At 34.6% G+C, this 19,837-nt stretch overlaps 1 protein-coding gene across 1 annotated transcript; it reads left to right on the top strand.

Moving 5' to 3' along the window:
• The first annotated feature begins 6,582 nt into the window (after positions 1–6,582).
• Positions 6,583–9,015, top strand: LOC112023843 (AUGMIN subunit 5). Its single transcript, XM_065771797.1, has 2 exons — positions 6,583–7,450; positions 8,437–9,015. The coding sequence occupies exons 1-2, from the start codon at positions 6,972–6,974 to the stop codon at positions 8,987–8,989; spliced, it is 1,032 nt and encodes a 343-aa protein (XP_065627869.1). The 5' UTR covers positions 6,583–6,971; the 3' UTR covers positions 8,990–9,015.
• The last annotated feature ends 10,822 nt before the right edge of the window (positions 9,016–19,837 follow it).

Below are 19,837 nucleotides of genomic sequence, written 5' to 3' on the forward strand. Positions count from 1 at the left end.
GGCAAATTTCGTGGTAATTTTTTTAAAATTTATGTTTCCAAGCGCAACCCACTTTAATACTAATTGTTTTCCTAGCCCCATCACGTTTTGTATTCCAATCACGCTTAAATTTAGAATTATTTTTGTATTATAAATATCATTTTATAATATTTATTGGCTATTCTTGGCTTTGTATTATTGATTTTTTTTTTTTTTTGCTATTGTTGTTGTGTCGTGTGAGAATTGAGTATTATTTTTTATAGTTATGTATATTATGGTTGCTTTGTTGAGTATTCATTATTTTTAGTACACATTGAATCTAGATTACAAGAACTATATTCTTATTTTAAAATTTTTGTAATTTAGACTTTTGATTTATACAAGTTGTTATTATTTAAAAACTTTCATCAATTATTAATAGTTTTCCACATTGTCAATAAGTTATTTATGAAATGTTTTCCACATTGTCAAAGGAGTTGTTAGATGTCGAGCCGTTGATATCTACAAGGTTTGTATATCAAGTTGAGGCATACTACAATTTTATTTTCTATCTACAATGTTTTCTATGTATATTTAGCTGTTGCCGTTGGTTGTAGAGAAAAGCTCAGAAATTAGGTCGACTCTGTGATTTCTTTTTACCACCATCAAAGACCAGTCTTTCTCAGACACTATTACCAGTAAGTTTTCTAATTTTGTTTTATAAGTTTTCTTGTTAAATATGATTTAGGGTTTTGTTTGGGAGTGTTTTCTCTTTTAGATTGATGGGTTTGGAGCCCGTAGTGGGTTTCGTTAATTTCAATCAAAACTATGTCTTAATGTGAAGATAGTTTTAAATTTACAGTTCAAATTAGTTTTTACTGTTGTATAGCTTCTTTCTTTTTTTTTTCCCTTCTTTCATGCTGTATAGTTTCTTCTCCTGCTTTTGTGCCGTTCCTTCCCTGCAACAACAGAGGTTCCATTCTTACATTGTTTATGCCTTAATACTTCTATATTGTTCACTGTTATTAAGATTCCATCTTTCTAATTGATTTCTGATTTCTTATTTTCATTCTTTTTTGTCTTTTTCTCCAATTGCAATATACCGTGTTTTTGTACCAGACATTGGGTCATATGCCAAAAAAAAATAATTGAATCAACGTTAAAGGTACCTTGATTTCCCATTTTATTTTTCCAATTTATGGGGATCTATTTTGTCAATTATTGTTTTTTGGTTAGAATGTTTTTCCTTGTTTGGTATACTTTTGTGAGATTTTAAAGTTTTCTTTATTTAGGTTATGGTTTTGTCATTGTTAGAGGATTTGTTTCAATTTCTTTATGCCATCTTTTTCATTCAATTTTAAGTTTTGTCATAGGATGTTCTGAGCATCCTTAGACTCTTATATCAACATGATTGCAAGTGCTGTAATATATGTGATTCCAATTTTGAATCCAACTATAATTCTTTCCTAATGTTGGTTGCAAAATTTCAGTTATAGAGATAGGGTTTTTTAGTTAGATTCTTGCTTACATCTGTCTTTGTCGATGTCATTTTTTCCATCTTTTCATTTCCTATGTCTTTGTCCAATTGAAGAAAATTGAAGTGCAAATTGCAATTCATTTGCCTCTTTGTTAGATTTCTGCTTTGTTCAATGTAGCCTTATTTTGGGAATACAAGATTGATTGAAAATTGAGACTGCCATGAGTATTCATTTTGATTGGTGCATTAAAAATCTTCTAATTATAAGTTAATGAATCTGAGTCCTAATTTTAAGTAATGAGTGTGATTGTTGTATTATATACAAAATAAATAAAACAAATAAAGGTCATAAACAAGGAAAATATTTGGAGTTGAGAAATTCAAAATGCAAACCTTTACATGATGATATGGAAGAATTATAACAGGCGCCATGAACTTAACCCGTCAGCTTTTGTTCTGGCTGACGGGTCAAGACATGACGTAAGGTAAATGTGATGAAATGCACGCCGACTAAATTAAGACGAAACTGACGGGCTGAAGTCCCCAAGTCCAACTGACGGCTTTTTTGAAGCCCTTAGGTTACTGAGCGAAGCTTGAAGGCCGACGGGAAGTACAGGCTGACGTCTTAAAAGGCTGACGGTTATATGAAGACTATAACTTGGTCATCACGCATGGGTTTTAGAAATTGCTTGTACTCCACGCCCAGTATCAGAGTCCTATAAGGAAAGGATTCCGCAATCTACGCGCATAAGGATTCCTACAAGGAAAAGACTTCTACTCCAAGGAAAGAAGATCCACCCACTACTACTATAAAAAGAGTTTCCGCTTCATCTCTTTTTAGTGTTTTTTTTTTTTTTTTTTTTTCCCTCAACTATCTACACTTAAATATTCACATGCTTTTTAATTTTTCATAGATTTTTAGAGAAATATATGGTTGAAGGCATGGGTATGGGGAGCTTGTTTGCGATGAGTCTTGAAGGGAAGGTAAAGTTTGCATTTTGTGAAAATAAAGTTTCTAAGGTAATTTTTTTTTTGATTTATTACCTATTTTTGATTAGTTAGATATCATGTGGCAGTGAGTGTTGTTAAATTGTTTGGTTTATGTTCTGTACTTGTGTGTTTAATTTTTGCTTTTATTTGAGGGGTTATTCTTAATTAAAAAAAAAAATTAAAATACAAGAAAATTTGAAAAATAGGAATGACGATGGTTTGATTGTTTAAATTATAGTGGATTTTTTTTTTCTTGAGTCTGAATAACATCCATATAATGAAGTAAAAATTTCCAATTAAGATTTTATTTTTTAAGTTCTTTTCAGGTTAATTTTTGAGTCATATTCTTGAAGCTAAAAGAATTATGAGCAAATGAAAAATAATTGATGCATTTTTAATGAAAAAATATGTTAGAAATTAAAAATTTAGAACACCTGTGGCTATAGAAACAAATGTGGCTATAGAAATAAATGTTGATACTTCAATGTCTAATGAACACCCCTCCAAATGTTCAAGAATTTAATCTGAAGAGATAGATTGTGATCCAGGATCATGTAAACAAATATGTGAATTTCTTATCAACAAACAAAATGAAATCTGACGAGCTTATCTCAAAGAAGGTTCATATTAACCTAAATATATAGACTGTCCATACAATGATGATAATCATCGTCATTGAAAATTGGCCCTCCTATGTAAAAAATTCTGGCTACGCCCCTGGAAATATATTTAAAATTTGATAATTAAATTATGATAAAATTTTATAACAATTTTAATTAAATTTTCAATGTTTTTGTAATATTTTACTCATTTTAAATCCGATCTAAGTTTGTAAACGATTTTTTTAAAAAGGAATTCAATTATCTTTTATATGAGCGAGAGTTTGCTTTAATCATTAATAGATTTTAGTCAACCCTTGGTTGACCTTGGTCAAAGTGTTTTGATTTATGTATTTGAGTGTGATGTATAGGTGTAATTTGGTGGTTGAATGGAAATTTACTTTCATTTGACTGTTGGTCAAAAGTAGTATTTTTGTCATTTTGACCCTCAATTCATGATATTGAATAATTTAGTGTTTAATTGGGGAAACTTAATTTATTTTTATGATTACCTTGATCCCAAAGTGAAAAATGTTATATTGTGACTTTTTTGGACAAAAAGTGGTATTGAGTATTGACATGGTGGGAATCTGAAAAGGAGGAAGAACAAAAGAGGGAGAACATTATGGAAATAGAGGGAGAAAGTTAAGCTTTATGACCGTTGAAAGTAATGGTCACATGGGGAAAAATACGTAAAGAGACAAAGGTGGAAATAAAATGTTGTGTCAGACAACTAGCAGATACAGAACGGAGAACTTAGATTCTAGTGTAAATTTGATATGGACTAGCCGAAGATGTCACCTTTCAAGCAAATTGAGCCTTACAATAAGAGTTTTAAGAAGAAATTTGAGAAATGAAACAAGATTATAGTGAATGATCACAAACTTTATATGATAAACTCAACACTCAACTTAGCAGAAAATTAAAAAATAAATAAATAAATTCATAGGAGTGACATATTCATGTTGTTGACTTGTTTAATTTTTAAATGCTAAAAGAAAGTGCAAAGTGGGTTCTAACATAACAATATTGTCTTAAAACTGTTCGAAGAATTTCGACACACTCTAAAGCATATTATATGCGTACACTAGTTATTCTATTTTAGGGATTATGAAATTTTTTTTTTTTTTTTTTTTTGAGAAACGGGATTATGAAAATTTTAAACTCAATAATAAAAGAGTGCTCCAAACGTTGATGGGTCCTCTGTCATAATGTGAGATCCTAATGAGTCCACATTTTAAAAAGAATAAAAATCCTAAACCTTAAAAAATAAGGTAATATGTAAGAAATTAGTTAGGATTTAGGAAGTGTTAATATTTCCCAAAACTTTGAAGTCAAGAAACTATTTCATAAAAAAAAAAAAAAAATTAAAAGTAATAGGTTATATTTAAATTACCATATTCTAGAAAAACATAATTTTATCTGTTTATTTATTTATCTTTCATTTCTTTTGATCTTTCTTGCCATACAAGCAAGATCCATATCCATTGTCGGTACAAAAGCAAATGTATATGAAAGTAAAAGGAAATATTTAATTCTCAGAGCTTTTCCATGACAGGAGGAGCTACAGGTTGATGTCTATTGATATGGAAGAATTATGACTGGCGCCATGAGCTTAACCCGTCAGCTTGTGCTCTGGCTGACGGGTCAAGTTGTGACGTAAACTGAACAATAAAATGCATGCTGACTAAAACCAAGACAAAACCAAAGACGAAACTGACGGGCTGAAGTCCCCAAGTCCAACTGACGGCTTTTTTGAAGCCCTTAGGTTACTGAGCGAAGCTTGAAGGCCGACGGGAAGTACAGGCTGACGTCTTAAAAGGCTGACGGTTATATGAAGACTATAACTTGGTCATCACGCATGGGTTTTAGAAATTGCTTGTACACCATGCCCAGTATCAGAGTCCTATAAGGAAAGGATTCCGCAATCTACGCGCATAAGGATTCCTACAAGGAAAAGACTTCTACTCCAAGGAAAGAAGATCCACCCACTACTACTATAAAAACCCCAATACCCTCATGAGCCGAGGTACGCATGATTAACCCCTCTCTAGCACTCTAGAGTTGAAAGAAGTTCTAACTTGACCTTCGGAGGGTATTTGGCCGGCACCACACCGGTGCTCTCTGCGAGGTCCTTTTCTTTTTTGTTGTGCAGGTGTTGTCTTTGAGCGTACAAGCGTCGTGCAACTCACTGGTGAGATTTTCGGCATCATCACACTCGATCATATACCTTACCCATATCCAGCTTTAAAGCCATCTCTCCATTTCCCCACTCAAAAGCTACCAAAACATTATCAGTAATTAACCTTCCATGCACAAAAGCGCTTTGGGTATCACTAATAATTTATGATAAAACTTTTTTAAGTCTCCAATTTATAAATCACATTACAAAGACTAATAGGACGATAATCAGTAACATGCTTTGGATATTTATTTTTTGGTACTAAAACAATATGAGTTACATTAAATTTTTGGTGAAATAGTACCAAGATTAAGGAAATCCAAAACAGTTTTAGTAACCACACTCCCAATAGCAGGCCAAAAATGTTGGAAGAATAAGGGGAGCATACTGTCTGGACCAGGAGATTTAAGAGGATACATTTGTTTAAGAGCTTTATCAACCTCTATTCCTTGAAAATCACCTGTAAGTCTTTCATTCATATCTGTAGAGACCTTTGGAACAATGGCTTCCAATAATTCAACAAAATTTGATGGGCAAGAAGACTTGAGCAAGTCAGAATAATATTTAAGCACCACACCCTCCACAGCTCTATCAACCTCTTTGCTAAATTCCATCTTCATCAAATAGCCCCTCTTGAAACCGCACATCTATATTTTCTTAACGCAAGTTTCCATACTAGTTCTTATCCAAAAAAAAAAAAAAAAAAAAGTTTACATACTAGTTTAATAAGGTTTACATCAAGATAAATCATAATTTATGTTATGAGATCCAAGCTGCTATATACATCGATTTGTGGCATCAACCTGGTCATTCTAACCAAAGTCTCAACAACCTCTTTCTAGTTTTTACCTTTTAACTAATTTTACGAGTCATCCAATGCTTCTTCTTCCTTTTTTTTTTTGGAGTGTTTGTGTTGATGATTGCAATAAATTATTGATCTTGTAAAATTGGTTATCTCAATATACTAAGAGGATATCCAAAAACAAAGTTATGTTAATTTATATCTTTATTTTTTGGTCAGGTTACCAATGCTCTTAAGATATTTTTAATGAACTAATTTAGATATATTTTGATACAACTTTTTATAGAAAATATAACAAAATTATTAAATAATAAATTAAAATTATTTTTTTCATAGAAAGTCTATAAAAGTATTTCCTAAGCAAATGACCTTAGGAGCAAAGTAACAGATATTATGGATTGAATGTCTCCAATTAAAATGACAGTAGATAAGATAACATTAGGACCAAATTAAAACATTTGAAATTTAAGTAATAAAATTAAAAATTACCCCAATGACTGTAGTCTGTCTGTACATACAAATACAAGAGCGGGAATAACATACGGTTTAATTATATATATTTTAGCAATTTTTAAAAAAAATCTGATTCTGATCTCTTCTTCAGCCTTGAAGGACAAACAGTACACATACAGGCACAGACACAGACACACTCGCTCTTCTTTCCTTCGCCGGCCACTTCTCTCTATTATATACTATATATTATCATTTTCAAAATTGGGAATTACAAGTCGTAGTACCAATTTGAATCGGATCTAACTCGAATTCCACGAAATGCGAACAGCTCCGCTTTCTCTTTCGATAGATTTGTCTCAAATTTTACCCTAATGCCGATTTAGTCGCCGATCGAAGCAAGCCCTAGGGTTTTGGTTGATTCACTCACAACAACAATGCAGCATCAGGGCTCGACGAGCTCGTCGTCGTGCGGCGCAACCGGAGGCCATACTGGAATGGCTTCAGAAGGAGATGAATTACAGACCATTAGGTCCGTACACCGGGTCGAGCAACAAGTCACAGTTACCCTCCATTGACTCGCTCCGCAAGATTTGCCGCGGTAACATGATTCCCGTCTGGAATTTCCTCCTCACCCGCGTCAAGTCCGAGAAGACCGTCGAGAATATCCGCCGCAACATCACGGTTCACGGTGGCGGTGGTGGTGGAGGAGTGGCAGGGTGGCAGTTCGGTGAATTTGGGAAAGAGGAGGGTAGGAGTAGAGGAGGTGGGAGGAGGAAGGAGAAGGCGGTGGCGGTGGCGGTGGATGAGGGATTGGGCGCGGCGGAGGCGAGGGAGGCGGCCTTGCAGGAGAGGGAGGCGGCGGCGAAGGAAGTCGAGAGGTTGAGGAATATTGTGAGGAGACAGAGAAAAGATTTGAGGGCTAAGATGTTGGAGGTTTCGAGAGAAGAGGCCGAGCGGAAGAGAATGCTTGATGAGCGCACCAATTACAGGTTTGTTTGTTCACTTTTTATAAAATGTGTCATTTACCGTATGTATTTTTTGCTTGTTGAAGAGATTGGGGAATGGAATGAGTGTATTATGTAGGGTTGTAGTTCTACACATTGCGTAGTTTGTGTTAGTACTTACATAGTTATATTGACTTAATATTTTTGAACACATTCTTGGTCGTTGGAAAGTGGATAGAGTGCTAAGAGCCTTGTAGTTTAGTGGCTTTACTGGGTTTCTCCCATGTAGAGAATTTGAATTCAAATCTCCACAACCCACTTATTGTAAGCAAAGAGAAAGTGCGCTGAGTTTGTTGAAGTAGATGGAGGATGCCAATGAGCGATAGCTCAACTGGCACTTCCTGCTCTGATAATAATGGGGTGGAGGGTGAGGATTTGATTGCAAGACCCATTGGGTATAATGTGTATAACTTATCAATAAAAGAAAGAAGATAAGCAGCATTAGTATGAATTACCATAAATTGAATTGCATAGGCCTTTTCCCAATATTGGTAGTTAATGTTTTAACTGTGTTACTTTTTCTGTTGGTGTGTTTTCGTAATTTGTCAATTTAATGTTTAAACTCAATCCTACAAAGCAATATACTGCAATTAATTGGGCTGGCTTCATAGCCTATTTACACCTACCCTACTTGCAATGGATATTCAAATAATTAAACATTATGTGTTGTTCCTGGTAAATTTTATTGAAGAATCAGGTGCTGAAGCGTTTTCAAATAAGCTACCATCTTATTTCTTATTCATATATATAGAGAATCTATTCCATATGAAAACAAATAAGTGCATGGCTACATGTTCAAGAATAAAACTGTAGTGTTGAATTTCATATGATTATGTATATTTTTGAGATATGTGGTCCACATTGATATGTGAAACTCATGGCCTTTTCTGTGAATGGATTTTTCTAAAGGGTAATATGTATCTGGAGTTTTCAATGTGGACAGGTCTCATATATGCTTACACATAGTGCAGGCACAAGCAGGTGATGCTGAAGGCTTATGATCAACAGTGTGATGAAGCAGCAAAAATATTTGCAGAGTATCACAAACGACTCTGTTACTATGTTAATCAAGCAAGGGATTCTCAAAGGTTAAGTGTTGATTCTTCAGTTGAGCTTATTAACAGCTTCAGTTTAAACAGTGAGAAAGAAGCCGTTTATTCAACTGTTAAGGGCAGTAAATCTGCAGATGACGTCATTGTTATCGAAACCAATCAGGAAAGAAATATCCGAAAGGCATGTGAATCTCTTGCTATGCATATGATTGAAAAAATACGCAATTCTTTTCCTGCTTATGAAGGAAATGGCATTCATTTGAATCCTCAATTGGAAGCAGCCAAGTTAGGATTTGATTTTGATGGTGAAATACCTGATGAGGTTAGAACCATTATTGCAAATTGCTTGAAGAGTCCTCCTCAGTTGCTTCAGTTAATTACTGCATATGCTTTACGGCTGAAGACTATTATTTCTAGAGAAATTGAGAAAATTGATGTTAGAGCTGATGCAGAAACTCTAAGGTATAACTAAACATTCTTTTTGTGTTCTATTTGTGCTCATATGACTCTCTTTAGTCTTGGTTCTGCTTTTCTAATGTTTGACTTTGGTTGTTCAGTTGGTGATATCTAATTAAAGTCTTCTACTTAGTACTTGTGGGAATCTTTGATCGTTGTTTGTTAATGAGATTGTTGCTAGTCTTATCTACCATACATTTAAAAAGTTTCTTGTTAAGATCTTTTGAGGTCTTTTTGGATGATCTTTTATGGTGTATTGATGTTTGACTTAGGGAAGCCTGGTTATTGATTTACAAAAATACACTCTTGACTCTAGGAAATTAAATAAAATAGAAATTAACTTAATTAACTAATAAGACCTTAAATAAAATCTACTTGAGCAATGAATATGCAATTGACTTCTAGAATTGAATAAAAATAAATAAAAATAAAATGTTTTTATGCTTCACTCATCATTGCTTTTAGATAGAGTAACCAAGCTTTGTTTGGTCCTATACTACACTTTTCATGTTTTACTATACGCACCCAAATTTATTGCAAAGCTTGGAGCTGGTTTTGATAGCTACAATGGAATCTATATATAGTTGAGTTTTAATGGATCATAGTGTTGCTCACAGAATTCAACCATTCGATTCATCCTTTTGATCCGACTTGACCCAATGGCAAACAAATGGTTTCAACTTGATCTGCAATGGGTTGTTTTGGCCTTTAAACCTGACTTTATCGGTCGGCTGGTGGGGTGTAGGTGCTTGCCACCTGCATAACCCGACTCTCCCATATATTCCCCCGCCCTTCTATGGTGTCCCCTCTCTCTTGTTTCAAACTTCCAATCGGTCTTCACTATTTTCTCATAATATGAGGCTATTCGAGGTGCACCAAAAAACTTTTTCCCTGAAAGAGTGCTTGGTGTGTTAAGCCTCTTAAGGTCTTATCTATTGTTGGAACAGCAGCTTGAGGGAAGATTCTTACTTGTGATAATCTTATCAAGCGAAGAATTACCTAAGTTGGATGGCATTGTATGTGTTGGCAGAATGGAGAGATGGTAGATCATTTGTTGATTCACTGTGAGTAGCCTATGATTTGTGGAGCTTGGTTTTTAGAACCTTTGGGATCCGGTGGGTGTTACCAAGGCATGTGGCTGATCTTTTGTTTGGGTGGAGGAATTGGTTTGGGAGGAAAAATTTGGAGATTTGGTACATTATACCGTTATGCTTGATATAGTTATTGTGGAAGGAGAGATGTAACATACTTTTGAAGATACAGACAACTGAAAGAATGAATCAATTGGAGCATTGTTGGTCTCGTGTCTGGGGGTCTTACAGCTAGCAACAATCTTATAGAGTTTACAAAATCACTTTCATTTTGTGCCTACTTTTTTGTAGTTCTTTTAGGTTACATAATGCTCATCATTGTGAGCATGAAGTAACTTGTTTTATTAATAAATTTTATTACTTATATAAAAAAAACAACCTTCCAATTGACCTTGGCACTGGTGTCCCTATATTCAGATCTGGCAGTGTTAGGAATCCCAAATATAGTTTAGATGGATGAGATCCTAAGGGTTGAATTAGATTAGGAAAGTTGGTTACAATTAGATAAGTAAGAAGCTGGTTAGTAGCCTAGCACACTAATCACTTTTATCACGTGTATCTTATAACATGTGATATTAGTTAGAGCACATGGGAGATTAATTAACCAATAGTCTTAAGCCATGTGGGCCAATTAGATTAGGGCTAGTTATCTATAAATAGATCCATGTAGTCCCTTTGAATCGTGTTGAATAATAAAGCAATTTGTTGCTTTTGGCATTTCCTTTCTCTCTTAATAATTCTTTGGAGGTTGAATAAAATGAATTAAGTCAAATCCATATAATTTCATCCATTTCCATACACTGCCCATCCATCTCCTTTTGGAACCACCAGGTTCCTAACAGGCAGCCCAGATCATCACCAATGATCCAGATTGGCAAGGAGCAATGCCAACTCTCCTCTCTCCCTTGTCGTTCAACCGCCATCCCACTAGATGAAACTGTCATAACCTACTGGTGATCTGAACACTCAATCCGGTTGAGTGGCCTAATTGTGTCGATTGGTGGCAGGTTCGTATCTCTCCCAATTGACATGGTTGGGTTGAGCGGTAGCTTTAACCCCTTCCTGAGCTTGACTGACCAGTGAACACCCTAATGGATGTCTATATGGTGACTTAAATTACTCTTGCTACTTCAGCAACAAATGCTCTTACTTATTCTGTTCCCTCATTATTCCTCTATTGTTCCTTCTCGTACGCCAATTTGATAGCATGGGCTATGCTACAGGGTTGTGTTGCTGGAAGAAGGTGGAGATTTGACTATTCATTTGAGTAGAGCTTTGAAGGCTGCAATGTCCTTTATGGTATTATACTCATCTTTGGTTTAATGGCTGCAATGTCCTATTTAGCATCCTATGGGGAGTGTATATGAGTTTGTTGATGCTTGAATTGGTGTTAAGTTGCTGAACATCAGCTGTACACCCATATCAATTATCATAGTATATCCCATATGTTTTACACCTTCAGCTGACTTTGGCTTTTATTCGGATTGGAGTTTTGTGCCAACTTTGGAGTATATATTCAGATTGTGCTTTTGATTGTAGTGCTCTGTCTTGTGTGCATGACTAGATATTAGGACAAGAAAATTCTCTTTGCCGCCATTGAGAGAGAGAGACGAGATTTGTGTACCCAGTCTCCTTACTTTGTTTTTTGAAGTCTACGCTGCCCATGGACGTAGGCATAAGGCAATTTTTATATGTTTTCGCATCTTATAGTAGGCCCAAAAGATACAAAAATGTCAACCTGGTGTACATAACGTGTCAGACTAACCGCTTAGTTGCCTCTTCTGTCCAAACATTGACCTACTACTTCAAAAAAACAAAATATTCAAAAAAGAAACAGTGAAAAGTAATTTAATTAATTTTGTTTTTTCACCCTGTTTTCAAGTATTATTAGCGTTAGGACATAGGAGCCATAGGTAAGTCTTCCGTCCGGTGCTTTTAGATGGAATGCAGAGTTAACATGTGGTTATTTTAAGATAGATGTTGTATCTGTGTTGACTTTCATAGGCAAATTAAATTCTAACCCATGGCCTTGGCAGCATGCTCACGGGAGACTGCCATGGCCTTGGTAGGGTGCACGTGGGGGCAGGCCATTGCTTTCATATCACCTAATGATTTAAATTATTTTTGTTAGCAAAAGGAAGGAGATAATTATAACTTATACGAACAAGAACTTTGATCTACAAAACCTAATTCTTATACAATAACTCTAAAGACACAAAATTTTTTATAAATTCACAATTGCTAAGTTGGTAAATGTTAAATGTAATTAAAATAGAGATGTTGGCAATGAGACTACATGAGAACCAATAAAAATTTGCCAACTCTACTATTGTAAAAAAATAAAATAAATAAAAATGATCATGTTGGAGCATTACTTATTTTAATAATTTGACCAAAGAAGTGGGGTTAAAATGATTTTTATTTTTGGCTGAATAGGTTACATTGAATTTATGCTTTCAGATGTGCAGAGGCACATAAGCATGTTCAACCTCTTTAAACTGTAGTAAAATTAGGATGTCGGATGCTAATGCACTTTTGGCCAAGTGATACCTTTATCTCTTATGACTACTTGTGAGTGTAGGATATTGGATGAAGTCTTGTTAATAAAGTTTTTTCTTCTTGTAAAATAAATGTGAGATTATTTATATATATAAAAAACAATAAATGTGAGATTCAATCCTAGTTAATATTAAGAGAGAAGGAAAGAGAGTATAAAAGAAGAAGGAAAATTAACTTCTTCTATATCGTCCATAGACCAAAGGACCTAGGAACTAACAATTAAAAAAAAAAAAAGGATTTGGCTGTATAATGGCAAAAAATTAAAAAAGAAAAGAAAAGAAAAGATACATTAGAGGCATTACTATTTACTACATTCTGCATGATTTACTTGGACTGTAGAAGTACTTTAAAACTCATAAGCCTGATCCATTTTCATTGATTTCAATCTAGGTCCAGTGAACCAATAGGTGGACTGGGCCTAATTTATATTTTTATTCAAGACCTGGGCTGAGGTCTGTTGAGCCTGGTGCCAGTTCCATAAATTATTGGATTCTTTCTATCCTATAAATTCTGGTGCAAAATGTCTTCCACCCAACACTACTTACCCAAAAAAGGAAAAGAAAAAGCTGTCATATACACTAACATGTAATCAATACCTTGTAAAATTGAATTTATCACTGCTAGCTTCTAATAAAAGATAAATAGAGATTCTGTTGTCATCCCTATTGCTTGATAAAAGATAGTTATATATCCAGAAATATTATTTGCACTGTTGAATCTAGGAAGTGGGAGACTCTAAGCTTTGTATCATAGTTATAAAAACCATATCAAACCACCAGCTAAACCGTGAACCAAAACATTATTTGGAATAGTTCGGTGTAAAATACCGAATATGAAATGACCCATTATCAAACCAGGTAAAATGAAGGATTGCACAGGTTAATTTTTAAACTATGGATAAAACTAAAAATAACAATTGGTTTGCATGGAACACAAGCGACCAATATCACAACGATAACACTTGATTGATTTTAATCATCAATTATATTTTGAGATTTAAATAATTTTGTTATGCTCTAGGGTTTAATGATTAAGCTAAAAATTTATTTTGAGTTTCTATATAATATGTTGTTTCATGACTTTTGGACTATATAACTTGGTTATTGGATGATTTATGTGAATAATGTGCTTATTTATTTATTTTATATTCTCTAACTTTATGTCATATGATATAATTTTTTATTGTTATAATTTATTAATTTACCTAAATGGAATTTTATTTTATTTTATTTTAGTTGCTTTTTATAATTATAAAATATATTATTTAATTAATTAATAAACTCACAATTAAACCACTAAACTACTGGTTGAACCAATGAACCAGTGAACCAATTCTTTAGCAAAATCAACTTTCCGTACTGTTTTTATAACTATGCTTTGTATTTAGGCTGAGCTTGACCATTCGGAGATCTCAAAGACTCAAATTGCAGCGGTGAACTAGCATTCTTAAAATTTCACCCGAATTTGCGGTATAGAAACAAAACATGCACATACCTCTAGGATCCATTCAATGGTTGTTTCACATTATTATGGATTTTTATCTCTTTGATTGACTTTACAAAATAATGGAGAAAGTTTTCATAAATAAGAAAATTTTAAAATTTTCAAGCTTTCTTATAATCTCATGACTCTTATCCAATAAACTTATGTCTCTATGACATGGTGTAGCAAATTATTTTTTCAAGTGGTAAACAACCTCTCATTAAAAAGTTAATTTTTTCAAACCTTCTAGTTTCCAAACCTCTAACTTTCTTATTTAATCCAAATTGAACACCACTCTATTTCTGTAAAAAGTCCTGGACTAATTTTTGGTACTATTGACTTTATTATTAATCTTTAAAGTGCAAAATATACACATCTTTGTTACTTCTTTAGCTGTAATATAATAGTTACCAATATCTTTGAAGTGCTTTCCTCCATGGTGCTTGGTGTTATACTACTTCTAGTGCATAACTGCATACATTACTTTCAACTTAAATTCATTTGAGTGCTCGAATTCTTGCATTTTCAACTTGGATCCAAATATCTCACGAAAAAATAAAATTTTGCAGCAAATCGGCTTCTAAGATGGAAGTGATTTCATTTTCATTTATTTATTTTAAATTTCAATTTGTGTTAAAAAGAAAAAAAAAAGTATCATCATCATCATCTATTTCTCGATACAGAATTTATTGTATTTATACCAGTGATTATAGTAATAAAATTTTTTATAATCACCAATCTATCTATATATATGTAAAAGTTGAACTGCAGCGTTTAATGTTGCTGCGCTCCCGTTAAGCCACATCAGCGCCACATCGTTAACCTATTTTAAATACTTTCTCTGTCCTTTTAAATTATTTTTTTCTTTATTAATTTGTCACTTTACAATTACACATTCTTCAACATTTACTTACTTTTATCTTTTTCTCTCCTTACTACTCTATATCTTAACTTTATAATTTCTCCATCCCTTTATCTTCCTTTTATTTTGACTATTCTTCTCCCCATTTTTTTTACTATAAAAATTTGTTATTTTCTCTTCCATTCCATTCATATTTTGCTCACACAAAAAGGTGAATACTCTCTCTCTCTCTCTCTCTCTCTCTCTCTCATTAATTCTTTCTTGCAACTCTAGTTTAGATTGATGAATTTTTTTTTGTTCTTTTTGTGTCTCTACTTTTGGATGATACACTTTGGTGGCGTGTTTTTTTGAGTTATTTATCACATGTACTCTCTAAACCTCTTATTATCCCTCTTATTGTTTTGGTTTGAGTTAATTTTTAGATATTTTAGAAGTGAGATGATTATGTATTTGAATTTCTCTATAAATTATTTGAGTCATATCAACTGTAAATTTGTGATGAAGTTTAATTATCATGATAATCTTCTTAAGAGAATGAGAAATTACCACCGCACACCTTTAGTGTGATGGTCATTCCACAAGTATAAGTGCTTGTGGGGTTTGATTATTACAATAATCTTCTTAAGGGAATGAGAAATTATCATCACACACCCTTGGTATGATGTCACTCTACAAGTATAAGTGTTTATAGGGTGTGAGGGGTAAGGGCTAGGAATTAAGTTTTTAGGAAGGAGCTTCAAATATATATACACTTAGATTAGGTTAGAGTAGAAATTCAAATAATTAATTTTGGAACTGAAAAATTTTAATTGTAGGGGGGGGGAAAATACACCTAAGGTTTTCAAAAAAAAAAAAAAAACTCAAAATAATAGAATGATATATTTGTAGAGATGGAGAGAATAAAAATATTTTTAGAAATAATATCTTCAATACGTTTAATAGAATAATTCATACATTATGCCACGTTTTAAAATAGTTGTATATTCTCACGCATCGCATGGATCTGTACTAGTTATCTGTAATAATTTTCTCTTTTTTCCGAACAAGACTTGCACAGGAAATGAGAGATGAGAGATCCCTAGGGCAAATTTCTCTATTGTAGTTCTTGGTGTCACTACTTCAATAAGAATAAACTTGAAATATGCACATATGGCATAGGTGATCATTCAAAGAACAATGTGAGAATAGCACACTTAGGCATCTACCCAGCCATTCTGGAAATTTTGTACCAAAATAGAGATTAATGTGGAGCTTCCCTAAAAATGAAGAAGGCTGTAGCTTCTCAATCACATCTTCATCCTTCTCTGGATCAACAATAGCACCACCCCATTCTAACACAAGCTCATCAATGAAAATTTTTTTTTTCCAATCTGGCCTTAGCCGCATCTTCAGCAGAGACCATGTTCTGTAAATTTGAAATGCGAAGTGTTTGAAGATAAAAAAGCGCCCCCAACTCTTGTAGTGCTGAGCTGCTTTCTTTGCCCACAACAAAGCCAGACAGTGTTCGAAGACTTTCTAATCTGCTCATTTTTTTTGGCATCCCATTTAAGTCAGTTCCACAAATGTTGAGATGACGCAAGTTAATAAGCTTCCACATGTTTTGTGGCAATTCAGTTAGAGAATGACAATTTGACAATATTAAAGTCTGTAGATTGCAAAGGTCACAAACTGATTCAGGTAACATATTAATTGGGGTGTGAGAGAGATCGATGTGCCGTAAATGTTTCAAATTGCCAATGGAGACAGGTAACATGGTGATATGATAACGGGATAAAGATCGTAAGAATTGCAGTTTGGACAACAAATTATTCAGTTCATCACTACTTAAATGACATGATCCATGACCCAGTGGCAAAAAGGTTCTTAAAAAATTGGATTTATCAATGGCCTTAAATATCACTGTGGAATCATATTGGCTTCCGAAAAAAAGTGACAAATGCCTGATACTTACAGAGAATTGAGAAATAGAGTTATCCTCCAATCTGAAGAAATATCTAGAAGAGAAACTAGAGTCCTCCTTTTGATTGAACATCTTGAAAGGCGCATCAACACCAACACCACCTGAGTATGATGAAAAATATTTTCTTGGGGACAATTGATCAAAGTATTCGTAACCAATCTTTCCATTCTGTGTCTATCTAGAAGACCTTCTGCCATCCATAAAAGGATAAATTTCTCTTTCTCAAACTCATAATCATTGGGAAATATTGAACAATATCTAAGGCATTGCTTCAGATTTGTAGGAAGATCATCTAAGCCCGGAATCCATTCATCGGGAAACTGAAAATACACAGATCTTGGAAAAGTCTCAAGTTTTTGCTGTAGAGTCTTCCAATCCTCAACTTGTAGCTTAAATCGCAAGAGAGACCCTAGTGTTCTTACTGTTGAAGGCACACCGTCACATCCATTCACAATTCTTCTGCCAATAGATTCTAGTTCTGGATATGAACTAGGGATTTGGTTGCCAAAAGCAAATTTTGCAAACAGCGACCAACTTTCATCATATAATAATGGCTCCATTCGATAAGCATCGACAGTACTGATCAATGATGCATAATCTTCCTTGCGTGTAGTTACAATAACACAACATTTATTGGCAGCAGCTCCTGTTAAAGTAGATCGAAAGACTTTCCAGTCTTTATTAACAGACCACACATCATCTAGAACGAGTAAAAATCTCTTTCCCCTAAGGTACTCTTGCAATTTTACTTGGAGTAGGTCCGAATTTAGTCCTGACTGCAAATTTAATTCCTTGAGATCAAAAGACTGCAAATTGAAGGACTCAAAGATTGCTTTTGTCACTCTGGCCAACTCAAAATCACCAACGCGAAACCAGGCCTTGAGATCAAAATGTTGGCTTACGATGGGATCGTTGTAAATGATCCGAGCAAGTGTGGTCTTGCCTATTCCAGACTCACCCTGTATTGGAATTACAGAAAACTCTTTATCATATGTATCATGGGACAGCAAGATATTCATAAATTCTTCTTTCTTAACGTCCATGCCGAATACTTCAGACTCATCCACAAAATAAATAAATCTTCTTGGAGACTCGCCATCCCAGATGGGATTGAATCGGATCTTTAGTAATTTCATCCGGTATACATCGTATTCTTCGCCTCCACTCAAATCGAGAGCATCGATCCCCGTGTCATCCCTGGCCTCCTCCATGCTGTCCTCGTCTCCCAGCCGATTCTTGAAAGCTTTCGTTCAGAGATCCCAAGTTGTTATATTGACTTGTTAATTATTGTTAGAGATATATATATTAGTCATATTAGCCCAATGTAATAGGTCCAAGCCCATTCCTGCTTGTACTAGTAGTCTAGGGTTTAGTCGCCTATATATACTCATGTTAGGATTCATTATAAAAAAGGTTATTGTACTACACTCCTATACAATAAAGATGTAGCCCTTAAGGGATTCTTCCTTGAGTTTGAGGGAGGGTGTTAGAGATATATATATTAGTCATATTAGCCCAATGTAATAGGTCCAAGCCCATTCCTGCTTGTACTAGTAGTCTAGGGTTTAGTCGCCTATATATACTCATGTTAGGATTCATTATAAAAAAGGTTATTGTACTACACTCCTATACAATAAAGATGTAGCCCTTAAGGGATTCCTCCGTGGATGTAGGCTGTCAAGGCTGAACCACGTAACCCTCATGTTCTTGATGTTCCTATTCTATGCTTCCTCTTCCGCATCCACTCTAGCATACACAACATGGTATAACACATTGCGTTTGATAATATTCTCCATTTAACATGGTATCAGAGCTAATATTCAATAATTATCTCGACTTTGGTTGCCTAGCGGGCTAGCAGGAATTAGACGGAGAAGTTGAAGGCCAATAGTGAACTAAGAAAGACAACGGTTCTCCAATTTGAAGGCTTTTTTGCAGACTCATAGTTGGTTCTTGTAACATTCCAACATAGATGTTGTCAGAGAAAAAAAAAAAAGTGGAATTATTCCATGTAGAAACTAGAAAAAAAAATTTAGTAAGGGACCCCACTCAAGGGAAGCTCGGCCCTAATTGGGAAGGACCTTACCGAGTCACGGCACGGCAGAAGAAGGGAACCTACCATCTAGAGACACTGGACGGACGGAAGCTACCACATCCATGGAATGCTGAGCACCTACGGAAATACTACCAGTAGGGGCGACGTTCACGCCAGGACCTACGGACTACATTCTCAAATATTTGCCACAATAAGCCCAAAGGGCAGTTTTTCTTTTTCCTACTTAAGTATTTGCTACAATAAGCCCGAAATGGGTAGATTTTGTTTTCGAATTACTTTTTAATATAGATGCATGGTAATAAGAGGAATTTACTTAGAACTACTGATGTTTCTACTTGCAAATAAGGGGACATTAAAAATCGACAAATTGACCATCCACGAAATGGACGGGATCAAAAAACTGACGGCCCAAAAATGACCAAGTCCCCAACCACCTCAACTCTCAAGCTGACGGTTTAAAAGATGGGTTAAACCCCGTCATTTCAGCTCTTAAGCTGACGGCTTAAAAGAAACTGACCAAGTCAGTCATTTCAGCTCTCAAGCTGACGGTCTAAAAAAAAAATGACCAAGTCAGTCATTCCAGCTCTCAAGCTGACGACCAAGTCAATCATCTCAGCTCTCAGGCTGACGATTTAAAAGATTGGCCAAAACCCCAAGCCATCAGCTCTCAAGCTGACGGTTTAAAAGAAACTGACTGTCATTTCAGCTCTTAAGCTGACGGTATAAAAAAGTGACCGAGTTAGTCATTCCAGCTTTCAAGCTGACTGACCAGTCCATCTCAGCTCTCAAGCTGACGACCAAATCAATCATCTCAGCTCTCAGGCTGACGGTTTAAAAGATTAACCACAACCCCT

This window comes from Quercus suber, unplaced genomic scaffold, assembly GCF_002906115.3.
Source record: "Quercus suber isolate HL8 unplaced genomic scaffold, Cork oak 2.0 scaffold_49, whole genome shotgun sequence".
NCBI classification, from domain to species: Eukaryota; Viridiplantae; Streptophyta; class Magnoliopsida; order Fagales; family Fagaceae; genus Quercus; species Quercus suber.

Coding starts and splice junctions, on each gene's coding strand:
- LOC112023843 (XM_065771797.1), top strand. CDS start 6,972: ATGAATTACAGACCATTAGGTCCGTACACCGGGTCGAGCAACAAGTCA. Junction 7,451..8,436: donor GATGAGCGCACCAATTACAG/GTTTGTTTGTTC, acceptor CACATAGTGCAG/GCACAAGCAGGTGATGCTGA.